General features: G+C 48.8%; 1 protein-coding gene across 1 annotated transcript; it reads right to left on the bottom strand.

Moving 5' to 3' along the window:
* Nucleotides 1–6,759: 6,759 nt before the first annotated feature.
* Nucleotides 6,760–14,306, bottom strand: her3 (hairy-related 3). The gene is made up of 4 exons (XM_007902175.2): nucleotides 14,064–14,306; nucleotides 8,754–8,858; nucleotides 8,299–8,397; nucleotides 6,760–7,254 (listed from the first exon to the last, which is right to left on the bottom strand). The coding sequence occupies exons 1-4, from the start codon at nucleotides 14,304–14,306 to the stop codon at nucleotides 6,760–6,762; spliced, it is 942 nt and encodes a 313-aa protein (XP_007900366.2).
* Nucleotides 14,307–17,887: the final 3,581 nt, after the last annotated feature.

The raw sequence follows: 17,887 nt of genomic DNA, 5'->3' as shown, positions 1-17,887 counted from the left end.
ATAGAAAACCAGGGTTGGCCAAAATGTGTCTTGCTGTCTTGGTGCCTCTTCAACGTGTGACTTATGACTTGGGTTTTGACTTACTGTGCCAAACCTGAAACCAGTGTCTTAAGATTTAAACCCTGTGTTTTTGCCCACCTTGTGTTGCATATAGTCCTGCAGTTTCCTTATTGTCTGCATTTTCTCGTAGCAAAGTGGAAATGGGATAAAGTTCTAAATAAATACAAATGTGCAAACGACTCGCATCATTTCCAGCTTTTATTACAAAAAAAAATCTGTTCCCTACCTCACCACCAACCACATACTTACACACCAATCGGGAACAGAAGGAGGCCATTCAGCCCATCAAGCCCCTTTCATCATTTGATTACAGTTTGACAACTTTTAATCTCAACGCTCCTATCCACTTCCCATATCCCTTGATGCATCTGGTATCCAAGTTAGCAATCTGCTTTAAATAGCTTGATTATTCCACCAATACAGCTGTCTAAGGCATTCCACATCTTTACAGCTCACAGTGTGATGAAATGCTTTCACGTATGTTCAGACTGATGACTGGAGGGGATGGGTAAAGCATTGGTGTTGTTGGGGTTGCCATTTGTTCCAGGTGAGATGTTAAAGCAAGGTCTGATCTACGTGTTCTGGTGGGTGTTAAAGATCACGGCGAGGTTTCTCCCAGTGTCCTTGCCCCACAATCCTTATTTGCCTAAACGCTCAACTGCTACATATGACGGACGTTCCCTCTGAAGCTTTGCGACGTTACAAGCGCAAAAGCCAACGTAATTCATTGTAGTCCAAAAAAAGTATATTCTGTGAAGCGCTTTGGGACATCTAGAAGAAGTGAAAAGCGCTATATCAAATGCAAGGATTATTATTATTATTATAGTCTTCAGAGCTCAGTGTTGGGACCAGATTGGGTACCTTTCCCATTTGAGCCACTAGAGTGAGCCTATGGCAAGGATATCCGGCTGCTATGCTGGTTCCTGGCCACCAGGTCGCTCCCCTGTTGCTAAAGTACATGGTTCCTAAATGGGCTGGAGTCAGAGGACATGATGGTGTCCAGTCTGTGCTTGGTGTGGCCACTGAGTCCTTCAAGCCAACCTGACCATCTCCGCAGGTGTCCCTGGAAACTCTCCCGTACATAACCCAGGTCTACACCGTATCAAGCAGAGACCAGAGTGGTTTCATCCCTCTTTGGGGAATGTGTCTGATCACTGTGAGGGTCAGTCTCTTGCAGAAGTGTTGATTTTTTAAAAAAAATTAATTTATGGGAGCGTTCCAAGGGATTTCTGAACTGTTTCTGGGACTAAAGCTCTGTGTTGCAGTTGAGAAAACATTCAGCCACAGTTTCCTCTCGTATCTTTTGGAAACAATTTTTTTTCCCTCCAGCAGAAACCGCCCGGCTCCACGAGGGGAAATTCAGAGATGTGTCAAAAGTGGAAGGTGGCTGGAGCCGGGGCAGATTGTTGCGTGGAGTTTCACTGGCGAGAAACTTAAATTGCGAGCTGGGCAATGGGTTCGTGTGCGAGTTATCACGGGCGCCATCCACCTCCCCACATTGTGATCCCGTAATCCTAGGCCCTCAGAGTAGAGAGCAAAGGAACTCCCCATTTGCAAACGAGCTCGGATATATTTCCTTTTCAGATATTTATCTTATTTCCTCTGGAAAATTAATCCGGATCCTGTCCCAACCAGGACTTTGGGTGTGGCTCATCTCCTCACAGTCCCTGTACAGAACAAAGTCTCTCCCCCACCCCCTTCACTATATTCCCTCTGTTCAGAGAATTAATGTTTGAGAATTCCCAGTGATTTCTCTTTTCTCCCGACTCTCTGGAGGAGTTTGGGGTTCTCCCTGTTCCCTCTCTTTCTGTGTGTGTGTGTGTCTCTGCCCATGTCCATCCTCTCCAAGAGCTTGGGGTCTCTCCCCCACCACATCACCCCTTCCTCACTGTCTCTCCCCCCCCTCTCTCTGTCCGGCAGATGTTTGGGGATCAGTCTCCTGGACAATCGGCAGTGGCTCATGTTTAAGAATGAAGCCGGAGCCGCTTTTGAGGAGCGGAGAGAGACAATGTGAAGCCTCGGTCCCCAGAGAGGCCATAAAGCCAACTCTGCCCCTTCAGCCGCTCCTTTCAACTCCTGCCCCCAACTCAATGTGATGTTAATGCGCCTCATTGGCCTCTCTCTCAGCTATTCATCCCACACCGACCTTTTCTTCCCCAAATCAAACTCGAGTGACTTAAACAATCTCCAGAGAAGTCTATAGAGGAGGCTGTTTGGTTTGCTTCCTTTCAAAGGGCAGTCGCGTGCCAAACGCCTTGACTCCAACTCCCAATCCCTTCCCATCTCTCTCTCTCCCATCAGGGCTTTCCCAGAGCCTTTCCCACTCCTGCCTCACCCCCCCTGGGGCTTGTGCCTCACACCCCCGGGGCTTGAGCCTCACCCCCCCGGGGCTTGTGCCTCACCCCCCGGGGCTTGTGCCTCACCCCCCCCGGGGCTTGTGCCTCACCCCCCCTGGGGCTTGTGCCTCACCCCCCCGGGGTTTGTGTGTGTGTGTGTGTGTCCGGGGTTGGCCAACCTCTCATTCTGTGCCCACCTGATGGGAGGCTGTAGGGGCTCACCCCCACCCCCTCACCCCCAACCCATTCTCACTGGGCAGTGAGATGCCAACTCTGCCACAAGCTCTTCCCTGTATTTACACACACGAAGGACCAGAGAGGGAGGAATAACGAGAGAAAGAAAGAGAAATTAGAGACTGACAGAGAGAGAGAGAGAGAGAGAGAAGGGGGAGAACGAGAAAGGGGCAGAAAGATAAAGACAGGTAAAGAGAGAAATTAAGAAAGAGATAGAAATTGAGAGAGAGAGTGAAAGATGTTTCTGTGTGTACAGAGTGAGGAGCTGCCCTGGGTGATGAATGGAAGAGAAATGTGCAGAAACAGGAGGCGTGAAGAGAGGGGGTGGGTGGGGGGTTGGTGGGGAAGAGACTCATATTGTGGGAAACACAGAACATCGCTAATCACCGTAACAGACAGATTTCAGGCCGTTTTTTTCTTTCCCTCCCAAAAGCCATCTGGTCCTTTCTTCACCCCTTCACCCTCTCTCTGTGGCTCTGAATTCACAAAACCTGAGGTTCCAGTGGGGGGAGGAGAAGGGGGTTGACTTTGCCAGGAAAATCTGGGGCACATTTTGGGGGCGTTTCTTAACCTATTCCTTGTGGTAATTAAGGATCCTTCCCTTCCACATGACATTGATTTCCAATTTCCTCCCTTTTTATATGATAAACATTTTTCACGAATTCTGAACGTGTTACACAGTTTCCAAATTTCCATATAAAGTCCCAATATTTCAGACCATATATAATATATTAATACTTAAATCCCATGCTCTCCAACCAAGAACTGTCACCGCACAGCCATCCTATATAATAATAATACATGCATTTGATATAGCGCCTTATCACGTCTCCGAGACGTCTCAAAGCGCTTCACACAATATACTGCGATGTGTAGTGACTGTATAATTTGTGGGCGAAATGCAACAGCCAATTGCACACAAGCAGTGTCCCACAAACAGTCGTGGACTGAGTGCCCAAATTATCATTATTATCATTATTATTATTATTTCTCTTGTCTGATCAATAAACACAATGTGTTCAATGTATTTATTGGAAGGGGGAAGTGGGGGGGTGGGTGGGAGATGGAGATGGTTGTCAGAGAGAGCGAGAGAGAGAAATTAAGCAATAAAGATACAGAGAGGGAGAGAAAGATAGAGAGAAAAATTAAGGAAGGAAGAGAAAGCATCCAATACAGTCTCTGAGCTGTTGTGAAGAGCAACTGTTGCTGGTGTTGGATTCACGTCGGGACAGGAGGGAGGGGGTGGGGGGGAGATGTGTCACTAGTCCCTGGGGGAGTGTGTGTGGGTGTGTGTGTGTGTGTGTGGTGGGGTGGAGGTTGGAGACTGTTGTCAGCCCCTGAGCAGAAAATTGTGATTGTGTCAAACATGGGGAGCATTAGCACGGTGCTGGCTTTGAGAGGCAGAGCGTGAAAGGGATTTGGGATTGAGCTGAGAGCCAGAAATAAGCAGTGAATAAGCGCCCCCCACCCACCCGCGGCATTGGGGCGCCTCTCACACACTAATCAGCAATTTTTCGCTCAATTTTCCGCTGCTTGACACATTACCCCACAAGACGGTCCCCTCCTCAGTTGCCACGTTTCCCTGGTTCGCGTTATTCTCTCTCCCTCCCGAGCCACAAAGGGGCAGCAAATTAGGGGGAGTTTCATAAAGGTTTCCTGGCAAACCTGGTGAAACCTCCTTATCTGTTGTACAATGTTTTTTCATCTATTAGCAATGTTTTCTTAATGAGAGACACGCATCTCTATTTATGAGACACTGTGAAAATCGACGTTCTTTCTTTCTTTCTTTCTCCGTCTTTCACTTTCATTCCCACTCTCACACTCTCTTAAAACCACCCCTACTTTCTCTCTCTCTCTCACACACACATTCTCCTATCTCTTTCCAGATAATAACTACATGTTGAGGTGCTCACCTCTTTGAATCGAATAATAATACAGTACTATTAATCCTTGCATTTGGTAAAGCGCCTTATCACGTCAGAAGGCATCTTCACAGGATTTATTATAAAGTGCAGTGACTGTGTATGTGTAGGCAAACACGGCAGGCAGTTTGTGCACAGCAACGTCCCACAAACAACCATGGAGCGAGTGACCAGTTTTATTTGGGGGGATTGTTGGCCAGGAGAGAAACTCCCTTCTGGTTTGAAATAGTGTTGTGGAATCCTCAATGTCCACCTGAACAGGCAGATGGGACCTCGGTTTAACGTCTCTTCCAAAGTACGCAGTTTGTCACAGAGTTGGAAACCTGTCCCATTCGTTATCAGAGAATGGTTATTTCACAGACCGTTACAGCCAGTGCCAGTGCTCAAACTCCACACGAGCCCCCACCCCTCTCACAGGTACCCCTCAGTCTCTCAGAGACTGTGGAGTGAAGGGGTGGGTGGGGGCAAGAAGCGGATTGGGATGGGGTGTATTTCAGAGCTCTGTGTGTGTCCTGTAAACACGGTTTGTACTTTATATCACATGGGTGGGTGATGTCAGGGGGCATTGGCCTGTTTAGAAGTGGAAGCCGGAACCCAGTTTACTGCTGATGGGGTTTAACATCTCTCACAATGTTAATGATTCACAGAGAGCCACTGAAAAGGCCAATTACCCAGTGGGTGTCTGCAGGGCACTCGGGCAGAGCACTGTTGTCTCTCTCTCCTCTCCTCGCCTGTGAACGCAGTTTATTGTTTCCCTGTGTTTAAAATGTAAAAAAGCTGTGGTGCGCGAATGAATGACAGAGTCTTTCCTCTGATGGTGGGATTGGGGGGGGGAGAGTTGGGAAGAGCGAGCAATTGGGGGAGGGGGAATTTCTCTCCAGAGATGATATCATGTTGTCTCAGAGACGTGTGTTTGGACTCGGTCTTTTCAGCGTTCCATTCTCATTGAGCCCAAAGGGGATGTCGATGTCTACAGTGTGGTGGAGTGTGAGTGGTTTAGAGTGGGAGTGAGAGGCGAGTGAGAAGGAGAGGCTCGTGAGAGTGGGAGGTGAGGGAGAGGGAGAGGTAAGTTAAATTGAGAGTGGGAGGTAACCGCAGTACGCATTGGAGATCTTCGCTGATGAAAGGGTTTGGATAAGACAAAGGAAGTTAATAGGACAATTTCAGCTCTGAAGCAGAAAGTCAATTCGACGTTTTCAATGACTATTAATGAACTCTTTATTGACATTAAAAGTGGAAAGTCTGGGGTCAAATCCCCTCAAGCCCCGGCATCTCCCAACTTCTCCGACCTCTTTACTCCCCACTCGAACACCCACCACCTCTGCTCGTCCCTCGTCCCCTATGCTCCACCATCGGCAGCCGTGCTTTCAGGCACTACCCCCCCCCCCCCCCCCCCACCGCCCGAAACTCTAGAGCCAAGGACAGTTCTTGAAACGGCAGAGCCTCTGTGAAATGGTGCAATTCCAACACCACGAGGCGGACACTGAGTTGTGTTTTAAACCCACAGACTTTATTCCGTTTCAATGTACAAAATAAAACGTAAACTCCACCGGCAGATGTTCATTCATTTTTCTTTACAAAACATTTACATGAAAGGCTCGTTTAAATACAAATAACAACAACAACAAGATTGCATTTAGAAGACGTCCCAAGGCGCAGGACAGTTGGGTCGGGACCTGAGCAGGGGGGAAATGGTCAGGGTGAGGGGAAGGGAGGGAGCGAGCGAGGAGGGGGTGGAGAGTCGAGAGGGGAGCTGAAGGCACGGTCGAAGAGAAAGGTATTGAGACCGGCCTTGAAGGAGGAAAAAGAGGGAGAGAGAGAGGGAAAAGAAACCTCATCGCAAAACGAAAAGGAATGAATTTGCGGCGTAACATTGGGACGTCCTCCCGACGTGAAAGGCAACTGTACAAATGCAATTTGCTGTTTGTCTGCGTAATTGGAACGTGTGGCAGTAATTAGAACAAGAAGCACACTCGGCTGCTGCATTCCGTCCACAAAATATACGGCCAATTCGCTTTGCAGTATATTCTGTGAAGCGCTTTGAGACGTCTCAAAGATGTGGTAAAGGCGCTGTATCAAATGCGAGGATTATTATTATTATTGTTACTATTTCGAAGCGGCCGAAATTCCGCCCCGTACTTTCTTACAAAAAAGAAAGAGGGCATTTTGTGTTCTAACTCGACAGCGGAGACGGTGAATGATTGCGGTCACCAAGGCCGCCAGACAGACCGGGAATCTGAGCAAAGTGTTGCGTGTTTTCTCTGGTCAGTGGCCGGCGCTGGGCAGAGCAGAGCCTGTGCTGGTTCGGAGGCTGGCGCTGCGGCTGTGGTCCTGTGATGAGGATGGTCGGCTTCTCCACTTCCCCGTTCTTCGCCGCTTTCAACCGAGGGAGCAGCCGGCGACCCAGACTGCCCTCGGTTGCCCCCCGGGGTCGCGGTTAAGGCTGACCCCTGGTTTGGACTCTCTCCGGCCACCGCCGGTCTGATGCGGACGTAATGGGGCCCTGGCACCGAGGTGGCCTCCGGAAGGCAGACGCTCTCCGCGGTGCTGAACCCCGAGGAGCCGGAAAACACCGGGAAGCTGTTCACCAAATGGTTGAGCATCCCCAGGCGCACGTGCTGATCGGTGTTGTCGCTGCGCAGCAGGTACTGGCTGACTCCATTCAAGCAACTCCTGAAGCCGCTCTGGAACTCAGCCACTCCCTGTTGGCTGAGCACCACAACACCTGAAAACAAGCCACAGGTCAGTCAGCGACCGAGCAATCCACCACAACAACAGGAGAGTTCAACACCACACGGTACCAGTTAATCATAATAACAAAAACCCTCACATTTGATACAGCGCCTTATCATGCGACGTCTCAAAGCGCTTCATAGGATATACTGTCAGGTGGATTGACTGTCATTTGTGGGCGAAACACGGCAGCCAATTGCGCACAGCAGAGTCCTACAAACAACCACTGAGTGAATGACCAATCTTTTATTTGGGGGATTGTTGGCCAGCCCGCCGACGGAGAGAAACTCCCTTCTCTCTTTGAATAGTGGCGTGGGATCTTTAACGTCCACCCGAACAGGCAGAAGGAACCTCAGTTTAACGTCTCATCCGACAATGCCATTCCCCACCCCAGCGCTGCATTGGAACGTTATCTTCCACTATTGTATGTGATTCCCGCCTTGGTGTTTGAACCCAGAACCACTAAGCCAAGCAATTTACATTTATATTGTGCCTTTTCACCTCAGGACTACAACTCAAGACTCCCCATTACACAGCTGCGCACGAATTGGCTGCACTCGCCCATAGAAAAAAAACACACAGTCACTACGCTTCACAGCAAATGCTGGGGAGGGGCTCTGACAGCCTGAAAAGCAAATGCAAAATTTTTTTTTAATTACCATTAGATTCTAATGATGGATTGAATGGCATCCTCCTGTGCTGTAAACTTTCAAAAAGCGCACTATAAGAACGTAAGAACTGCTGGACAAAGAAAAACACAAGTCCCATCCAGTTTTAATTTAATTTTTAATTTAATCCTTGCATGTGATATAGCGCTTTTCACATCTTCTCGACGCCCAGAACGTTTCACCTTCCACCAGCCGCAAGCACATGTCCTGTCCCAAACTTTCTACTGTATCTCGAGGCGTTATTTCCTAACGGAAATCTTAATCTAACGTGTTCTATTAAAGATCTGTCCTTTGGAAAGAGAATTAAACATCTGAAGAATTAGTGCAGACAAAATGTGCCACCACAGCCAATGCAGTCTCACCTTGACCACTGCTTTGCAAACTGCGCAGGTGTTTGACAGTCAGTTCCAGGATATCGGCCTTCTCAAGCTTACGCTTCCTGATCTGTTTGGACAGAGAAATAAATAAATACATCCGATTTAGACAAAATAAGAAGACAGAGAGCGCGAAAAAAGGAGCGGACGAAAAAGGAGAGAGAGAGAGAGAGGGAGAGGGAGAGAAGAAAAGAGAGAACTAAAGGAAGAAAACAAAAAGGAGAGGGAGAGAAAATGGAGAAAAAAAGAAAGCCAAAAAGAGAGAGAGAGAGAAAAAGGGGAGATACATAGAGATAAATAAAGGGGAAAGGGGAAGAGAGAGGAAGGAGGAAAGGAGAGAGGAGCGATAGAAAGAGAGAGAAAAGGGATGCAGACAGAGAGAGAAATAAAGTAGGAAAAGGAGGAGAGGAAAGAGGGAGCACTTACGCTGTTGGAGTATTGGATTTCCAGCAGTGATTTGAGTTGTAACAAACACTCGTTTATACGGGCGCGTCTCTTCTTCTCCATCAAAGGCTTTGAAACCTTTAGATTTAAAAAGATAATAAATTAATTAGAAACAAAATAAAAATCTACCCCCCCCTCACCCCCCCCTCCAATAACCCCCCTCCCCCCCCCCCACACACACACACACACACACACACATTTCGAGGTGCAAATCTTCTCCCAAACCTTATTATTCCTAATAATAATAACAGCAGCAACTAATTATTACTGATGAGAATGGTATCACTTCACACCCACCTTTCTGTAGCTGCAGGCGACTGGACGGGGCGGTTGCTCAGCTCGGGGGGTGTTTTTCATGGCTGGGGGGGGGGGGGGGGGGGGTTGAGGAGGGGGTGAGTTGTGGGGTAAATGATGGGGTGGTGGTGGTGTTGGGGGGTGGGTGGGGATGGGATGAGGAGGGGGTGAGTTGTGGGGTAAATGATGGGGTGGTGGTGGTGTTGGGGGGTGGGTGGTGGGGGGGATGAGGAGGGGGTGAGTTGCGGGGTAAATGATGGGGTGGATGGTGGTGGTGTTGGGGGGTGGTGGGGGGGGGGATGTGCTTGTCCTGGTCCAGGCTGTGTGATGGAATGCGCTGTGTTTGGCAATAGGGGAGGGTTACAGGGGCTTTTATATGGGGAGATTGCATTTTGCATTTGAATAACATTGTTTAAACCCCCCCCCCCCCCCACCCCCGCATTGTCAGGTTAGCAGAGAGTAGAATAGATTTTTCTTTCGATCCCCCCCCCCCCCCCCGCCCCCCCTCTCTCTCTCTCTCTCTCTTTCTGCTGAATTTCAAGCAGGGAAAGTTATCCCACTAATCTGTTAGGGTCGACTGATTAGCTCAACCCGTTCCTTAAATGTTTCCTCTTCTTTTTGGGGGGGGGGCGGTGGGAGGGGGGGGGGCAACGTTTTGAGTGAAAATGAAAAGATTTCGGTGCATTAAGTGGAGCCCCATTCTGTGGGTAATCCGGATCTGTGTTTAATCCGTGTTACCACATTTAAATACCGGTCCCCAATGCCACAGGAAAAAAAAACCTCAACTCATCAGGAAAACATAATAGGGATATATTTCAGAATTGATGATATATATATATATATACACACAAAAAGAGGGAAAGAGAGAGATAAAGAGAAAGAGAGATGGGTCAGAGAGAGAAAGACACAGAGAGAGAGGGGATACAAAGAGAGACAGAGGGAGAGATGGTCAGAAAGAGAAAGAGAGATTAAAAAGATACAGAGACAGAGAGGAGTACAAAGAGAGAGAAAGATGTCGCCGGAAAGAGGGAGATAGAGAGAGAAAGAAATGGTCAGAGAGAGAGAGAGAGAGAGGGGGGGGAGACAGACAGAGAGAGAGATAGAAAGATACAGCGAGAGATGGAGAGGTGTAGAAGGTCACAGGGAACTGCGGACAGAAGCAATTCTGGTTGGAATGAAACACGACCGATGTGTCTCATTGGGGGGAAACCATTGATATAACAGATCACGAAGTTCTCACCGGGTTTTCCAGGAAAACTTTATGAAACTCCCCCTAATTTGCTGCCCCTTTTGTGGCTCTGGGGGTGGGGAGAGGGGGGGGTGGGGGGGGAGAGGGAGAGAGAATAACGCGAACCAGTGGCCACTGAGGAGGGGAACCGTCTTGTGGGGTAATGTGTCAAACAGCGGAAAATTGAGCGAAAAATTGCTGATTAGTGTGTGAGAGGCGCCCCAATGCCGCGGGTGGGGGGGGGGGGGGGGGGGGGGGTGGGGGGGCGCTGAGTCACTGCTGATTTCTGGCTCTCAGCTCAATCCCAAATCCCTTTCACGCTCTCTGCCTCTCAGTGCTAATGCTCCACATGTCTGACACAATCACAATTTTCTGCTCAGGGACTGACAACAGTCTCCATCCTCCACCCCCTCACCCCCCACCACACACACACACACTCCCCCCCACCACACACACACACACACACACACCACCCCACACACACACACCACCACACACACTCCCCCCACCACACACACTCCCCCCCCCCCACCACACACACACACACACACTCCCCCCCCCACACACCCACACACCCACACACACTCCCCCCACCACACACACACCCACATACACACACTCCCCCACCACACACGCACACACACACACTCCACCCCCACACACACACACCCACACCCACCCCCACACACACACACTCCCCCCCACTCCCCCCACCCCTCCCTCCTGTCCCGACGTGAATCCAACACCACCAACAGTCGCTCTTCACAACAGCTCAGAGACTGTGTATTGGACTCTTTCTCTTTTGCTTTCTCCCTCTTTCTTCTTTCTTTTCTCTCTCCCCCCCCCCCCCCCCACCACACACTCTCTTAATTTCTCTTTCTGTCTCCATTTCTCTTTCTCTCCCTCTTTAATTTCTTTCTTCTCTTTCTTTCTTTCTTTCATTCTTTCTTTCTATTTTTTCTTTCTCTCTCCCCCTCTTTAATTTCTCTCTCTGTCTTATTTCTTCCTCTCCCTCTTTAATCTCTCTCTATCTCTCTCCTTCTCCTTTCTCTCCCTTTCTTACTTAATTTCTTCCCCCCCTCTCTCTCTCTCTCTCTCCCTTTTTCTTTCTTAATTTCTCTTTCTCTCTGGTTATTTGTCTCTTTCTCTCCCTCTTTCTATTTTATCTTTGTCTCGTTATTTCTCTCTCTCTCTCCCTCTCTGGTCCTTCGTGTGTGTAAATACAGGGAAGAGCTTGTGGCAGAGTTGGCATCTCACTGCCCAGTGAGAATGGGTTGGGGGTGAGGGGGTGGGGGTGAGGGGGTGCGGGTGAGCCCCTACAGCCTCCCATCAGGTGGGCACAGAGTGAGAGGTTGGCCAACCCCGGACACACACACACACACAAACCCCGGGGGGGTGAGGCACAAGCCCAAGGGGGGGGGGGGTGAGGCACAAGCCCCAGGGGGGGGGGGGTGAGGCACAAGCCCCGGGGGGGGGTGAGGCACAAGCCCCGGGGGGGTGAGGCACAAGCCCCGGGGGGGGGGGGGGGGGTGAGGCACAAGCCCAGGGGGGTGAGGCACAAGCCCCGGGGGGGTGAGGCAGGAGTGGGAAAGGCTCTGGGAAAGCCCTGATGGGAGAGAGAGAGAGAGATGGGAAGGGATTGGGAGTTGGAGTCAAGGCGTTTGGCACGCGACTGCCCTTTGAAAGGAAGCAAACCAAACAGCCTCCTCTATAGACTTCTCTGGAGATTGTTTAAGTCACTCGAGTTTGATTTGGGGAAGAAAAGGTCGGTGTGGGATGAATAGCTGAGAGAGAGGCCAATGAGGCGCATTAACATCACATTGAGTTGGGGGCAGGAGTTGAAAGGAGCGGCTGAAGGGGCAGAGTTGGCTTTATGGCCTCTCTGGGGACCGAGGCTTCACATTGTCTCTCTCCGCTCCTCAAAAGCGGCTCCGGCTTCATTCTTAAACATGAGCCACTGCCGATTGTCCAGGAGACTGATCCCCAAACATCTGCCGGACAGGGGGGGGGGGGGGGGGGGAGGGGGGGAGAGGGTGGGGGGGAGGGGGGAGAGAGTGGGGGAGGGGGGAGAAAGGGGGGGGGAGAGTGGGGGGAGGAGAGGAGTGGGGAGCACAGTGGGACAACCCCAACTCCACGAAGAAGATGGACATTGGGTGAAGGAGCTGTGGGACAAGCAGAGGCTGGGGAGGAGGGGACGTGAGGACAGAGCCCATGGTGCCCCCCCCCCATGGTGCCCCCCCCCCCCATAGTGCCCCCCCCCCCCATGGTGCCCCCCCCTGTCCCACCCGCTTGGGATTGGCCGATCTTTTTCATCCCCAATAACCCGCACTTTTCCAGTTTGAGGGTATCTCAAAGTTGTAGTTCACAGAAATCGGTGAAAGGCAAAAAAACCCACAGCGGGTGGTGGGTGAGACCCCACAGCGGGTGGTGGGTGAGACCCCACAGCGGGTGGTGGGTGAGACCCCACAGCGGGTGGTGGGTGAGACCCCACAGCGGGTGGTGGGTGAGACCCCACAGCGGGGACGGTGGGGCAGTCACCTACTGATGCCCAGAGTGGGCGAGTGAGTGAGTGAGTGGGTTCATGGGGTACCCGGAGAGCCCGGACATTGGCCTGAGAGGGGCAGAGGGACAGACAGACACAGAGGGGTAGACACACACACAGACAGACAATGACACACACACAGACACACACACACACAGAGACACACACAGAGACACACACACAGACACACACAGACAGACACAGTTTTGCGGTTCCCGATGGGTTGTATTAATTGGGACAAGACTGGGGAAGGGAGGGGGTAGTTGATGGCTTTCTCTTACACAGTCACTTCCTTTGTCTCTTTTCACCCCAAACCGGACTGTTAAATAGCGTTTGATTTGGTATTTATAAGCGAAATGAACGCAGTGAAAGCCTTTTAACAGGACCCTGACTGTGAAACAGACACATTGGCCCTGAGCCCTGGTTAATGATTCCCCCCCAGCGATGGGTTATTCAGTTAATTATCTCTAAAAAAAACCCAAATCTGCTTTAGTTGAGGGTGATTTCAGGTACAATGAACACTTAAATCCGCCTTTTATTTCCATGTTTTCTCTTGGAGTTATCAGTGGGTTAGCGGATGCAAAGCCAATCCTGACTCGAAAGCATCGTAAAAATACTCAGAAACCAAACTTGTTTTGTTTTAAATATATATATATATATATATATATATATAAAACACAGGGAAAAAAAGTGAAATTCCACAGCATCAAAACAACCCAAAAATCAGCATTTTTTTCAGGGCTAACTTTTCACCAGAATAATTTAATTATCACATTGACTTCCTCCGAGGTAACAGACTGTAAAGAAGAAAATGTGTTGTCACTTTTTTAAAAAAAAAAGTTTTTCTTATATTGAGGACGACTCATAACTTGATCTATTTTATTTTAGTTATTATCTAAATTATTTTAGTAATTTTCTGCTGAAATTTTAACCGTTCAGAGGCGATGTTTGTATCAGATTAATTTATTAATTTGAGCAAAAAATATACTACATCAATTGCACCTCAATATGTGTTTTGAGTTTTTAAAGAGCTCACTAATCCTTTTCAGTATTTTAAACACCTTACACACACCCCCCCCGCCCCCCCCACACACACATACTCAGAGCAGCACAATGCACTGGCAAAGTGTATTTTTTTGGGGGTTCAGCCGGATGTCTGAAACGTACAGAAACCCATCACCGCGGCTTAAGAGTCTCCAAACCAAACCGAGAATTCCATACATCCCACCTCCACGTGGAAATCCCGGCGAGAGATGGTTGGAATGGAATGGAATGCACGCTCGCTCCCCGGAGTGGACGCATCCTGCTTACCTAATGCCGGTAAGTATTCGGCGCAGGTTGGCGAGAGCCAAGGCGTGGCGGCTCCCGAGTGTGCATTGGGGGTGACTTGCTGGAGTCTAACCCGCTGAAACCCCAAGGTGTAGTGTAAGGACAGCGCCATGGGGAAGCTCTGTACTAGATTGCTAGCCATCTAACAGTCCCAAACCAGCATTGGGGTGGAGGCTTTTTACACAGTCGGTGACAGGACATTGAAAAGCGCCTCTGTAACGCAGGAGAGGAATATTAACCCGGCCTGTGAGGCAATAAGCAGGAGTGGGAGTCGCGTAGCACACCGGGACAGCGATTACTGTACAAATATTGACTGTCCTGTGCAGTCAAAGGACAGTTAGTTGGTCAAGGTAGGGGCGCAGGGGCATTTTGTTTCAAAATAACTTTGAATCAAACTTTTGTTTTTGTGTTTACTGCATATAAGTGGTGTGTGGGATTGTCTCTCTCCCACCACAGACACACACACTCTCACACACACTGCTTTGGTTGCAAATACATTATCAGATTCTTCAAATTGGAACTTAAGAAACTTAAAAGCTTCTTTGCCTTGTAACCTGCAAGTCCGTCAAGGGATCTGAGCTCAGAGACGCGGCGTCTTGTGGGGTAATGTGTCAAGCAGCGGAAAATTGAGCGAAAAATTGCTGATTAGTGTGTGAGAGGTGCCCCAATGCCATGGTTGGGTGGGGGGCGCTTATTCACTGCTTATTTCTGGCTCTCAGCTCAATCCCAAATCCCTTTCACGCTCTGCCTCTCAAAGCCAGCACCGTGCTAATGCTCCCCATGTTTGACACAATCACAATTTTCTGCTCAGGGACTGACAACAGTCTCCAACCTCTCTCTCCCCCACCCCCCACTCCCACTCCCCCCGGGGCTGGCGACACCTCTCCCCGCCCCCCCCTCCTTCTGGACTGAGCTCCCAGCAGGGACCGGGCCGCTGAATTACAATTGCATCACAACACAACATGTCAGGAATCAATTCCATTAAATTACACATCTGTGTGTAAATATTTCATAAAATAAAAATATAAATTCATGGTAAGAAATTAGCCTCGTCATTGAAAATGGAATGAATTGTCTTTGCATTGCATTGAGTTTAACTAGCAGACATAGTTGTTAGTTAACTAGTTTTATACCCATTAACTAGTGGGTGTAAACATGTTCTGACATAGGCACAGGACAACACTGGGCTACTCTACTTGTCTGACGTGCCCAGTCTGATTGTGCTCTGCTCCATCTTAATGGGACACACATTGACAGTAAGTCACTTCTGGTGAGGATCTTAAAGTAAATTCTGCTTTCAGACCGCACTGTTCAGGTGCATATTAAAGATCCCACAGGACCACTGTATTTGAAAAGAGAATAGTAATCAACCTTGCATTTGCAACCTTATTACGTTGTTGACATGTCTCAAAGCGCTTCATAGAATATAGTGGGTTGATTGCGTATTTTTTGGGCGAAACACAGCAGCCAATTGTGCACAGCAGTGTCCTGCAATTATTTGTGGATTGAGTGTCCAAATTATTATTTTTTTTAAAAATCTTTGAAGGAACTATTGCCCCCAGAAAGCAATTCACCAATCGTCCAACAACCGGGTTCCTACTTACTGCTACGTAAACAGAGGCGTGTGGAGTAAGGAACCTTGCCTCAAGTTTCACCCGAGTCGGGAAACGAACCCTTGCGTGTGAGGTGAGTGCTCTAACCACTACGCTGCAGGACTCCTGCAAAGATATAAAGATTTTTACTGTATCGTTATCAGGGGCCCAACAGCTTCCTGGCAACAGTCAATGGAAATGCTTGTGTCACCTTTGGACCTCTGTTCTGGCAACAAATCAATTTCAGACACTGTCTTGTCAAGAATGAGCGAGAGATGGGGGAGCGAGGGAAGAAAAGACCAGATGGCTTTGAGGAGGGAAAGAAACGGGTTGAAATCTCTCGGTTACGGTTATTAGTAATGCTCCGTATTTCCCACACCCGTGAAGAGACTCGTTCTCATGCTCTCTCTCTCTCTCTCTCTCGCTTCACGCCTCCCCTTCCTTAACATTTCTCCTCCATTCATTATTCCTCCGATGAAAAAAAAACCCCAAACAATACGAACCTAGAAATGACCGCTTGAAAATTGGTTCCGGATAATTTAGAGTTTTACTTTACTCTGAAAAACCCATTGTTTATTTCTATATCTCACTGCTTAACTCGCTGAAAGCTCAACGTCAGTCTTACAATTAAGCTTGCGCAGAATTGTGCAAAATCAACTAACTTGCAAACTACTTTATTAATATATATATATAAAAAAAACTTGGGTAAAACTTAAAGGCTTTCGAATGAAAACTGAATGTAAGAGTTTGCCCACAATCCAGCAACTTGTTGTAGTTTAAGACACACAATGGGTTGGCAAAGGCTAAAACTGAATGGAGTTTCGGAGCTGATATAATTGACGGTCAGTATTTGAAAGAGGAGCTACAGGGAGGGCAATGAGCTGCAGTTGTCAACATCAGATTGAAAAAGCATCCGATCCTCTGATCAGTTCATATCAACCCCTCCATCAACCTCCGCGCACAGTTCAACACTTCAAACAACTGATATATAAAGTGACCCCCGTCCTCGCGCTCTTTCTTTCTCTTAATTTATAATAATAATCCTTGCATTTGATATAGTGCCTTATCACGTCATTGAGACGTTTCAAAGTTACAATATACTGTAAAGTGGATTGACTGTATTTTGAGAGCAAATATTCTCTCTCGCTCTCTCTCTCTCTGGCCCTCACTGGCTATAATAAAGGGAGAGTTTTGTAGAGTTGAGGCCGGACAGTCGAGCGCGGGGAGTGGGGTGGGGGAATGGGGGCTCCAGTCATCCTGTGACCCGGGGGTGACAGGAGTCTTCAGTCAGGTTGGTATCTCGCAGCACAGAGAGAATGGGGGCGAAATGCCCTCACCTCGCTGAGCCTCCCATCAGATGGGCACGGAGAGCGAAAGGCTCTCCAGCCCCGACACACACACACACACAAAGCCCAGACTGCGGGCAGGAGAAGATGGGAAACCCTGGAGTGTCCGTTTTGGGAAAGCCCTGATGGGAGAGAGATGGGAAGGGATTGGGAGTTGGAGGCAAGGCATTCGGCACGCGTCAGCCCTTTGAAAGGAAGCAAACCAAACAGCCTCCTCTATAGACTTCTCTGAAGCTTGTTTAAGTCACTCGAGTTTGATTTGGGGAAGAAAAGGTCGGCGCAGGATGAATAGCTGAGAGAGAGGCCAATGAGACGCATTAACATCACATAGCATTGGGGCAGGAGTTGAAAGGAGCGGCTGAAGAGGCAGAGCTGGCTTTATGGCATGGCTTTTCTGACCTGACAAAGGCAGCCTGACTTCATCCTCAACCAGTCTCTTTCCTGTTGTTTGAGTTTTATCTGCTGGAAAGGATAGGATAAGATTTTTCTGGACAATATGATACATTCGCGTTTGATGTACTTAACATTAGATATTGCGCTTATAATTTTTGAATGTCTCCACACTTTTGCGCACAGCGACATCCCATGAAGGGGTTGATCAGTTTATCTGGGGCATTTGTTGGTCAGGACACTGGGAGAAACTCTCTGCCTTTTCCAGCAATTTAACAGGAGCTTAAACCTGAGGAAAGACTGCTTCGTCTCTGACAGAAATATCTAAACAGCACAAGGAAACTCTCATCGTGGAGTCCCGGAGCTCAGTGGTTAGAGCGCTCGCTCTGCAAGCG

Source organism: Callorhinchus milii, unplaced genomic scaffold, assembly GCF_018977255.1.
Source record: "Callorhinchus milii isolate IMCB2004 unplaced genomic scaffold, IMCB_Cmil_1.0 Scaffold24, whole genome shotgun sequence".
NCBI classification, from domain to species: domain Eukaryota; kingdom Metazoa; phylum Chordata; class Chondrichthyes; order Chimaeriformes; family Callorhinchidae; genus Callorhinchus; species Callorhinchus milii.
The sequence above is the reverse complement of the archived record's forward strand: the minus strand, read 5'-3'. Positions and strand labels throughout refer to the sequence as shown.

Excerpts from the sequence above, each read along its gene's own strand:
- her3 (XM_007902175.2), bottom strand. The coding sequence starts at position 14,306 with ATGGCTAGCAATCTAGTACAGAGCTTCCCCATGGCGCTGTCCTTACAC. Across the intron at positions 8,398-8,753 it reads AAATCCAATACTCCAACAGC|ATCAGGAAGCGTAAGCTTGA; the intron begins GTAAGTGCTCCC and ends CTGTCCAAACAG. Across the intron at positions 7,255-8,298 it reads AAGGTGAGACTGCATTGGCT|GGAGTGGCTGAGTTCCAGAG; the intron begins GTGGTGGCACAT and ends CTCAGCCAACAG.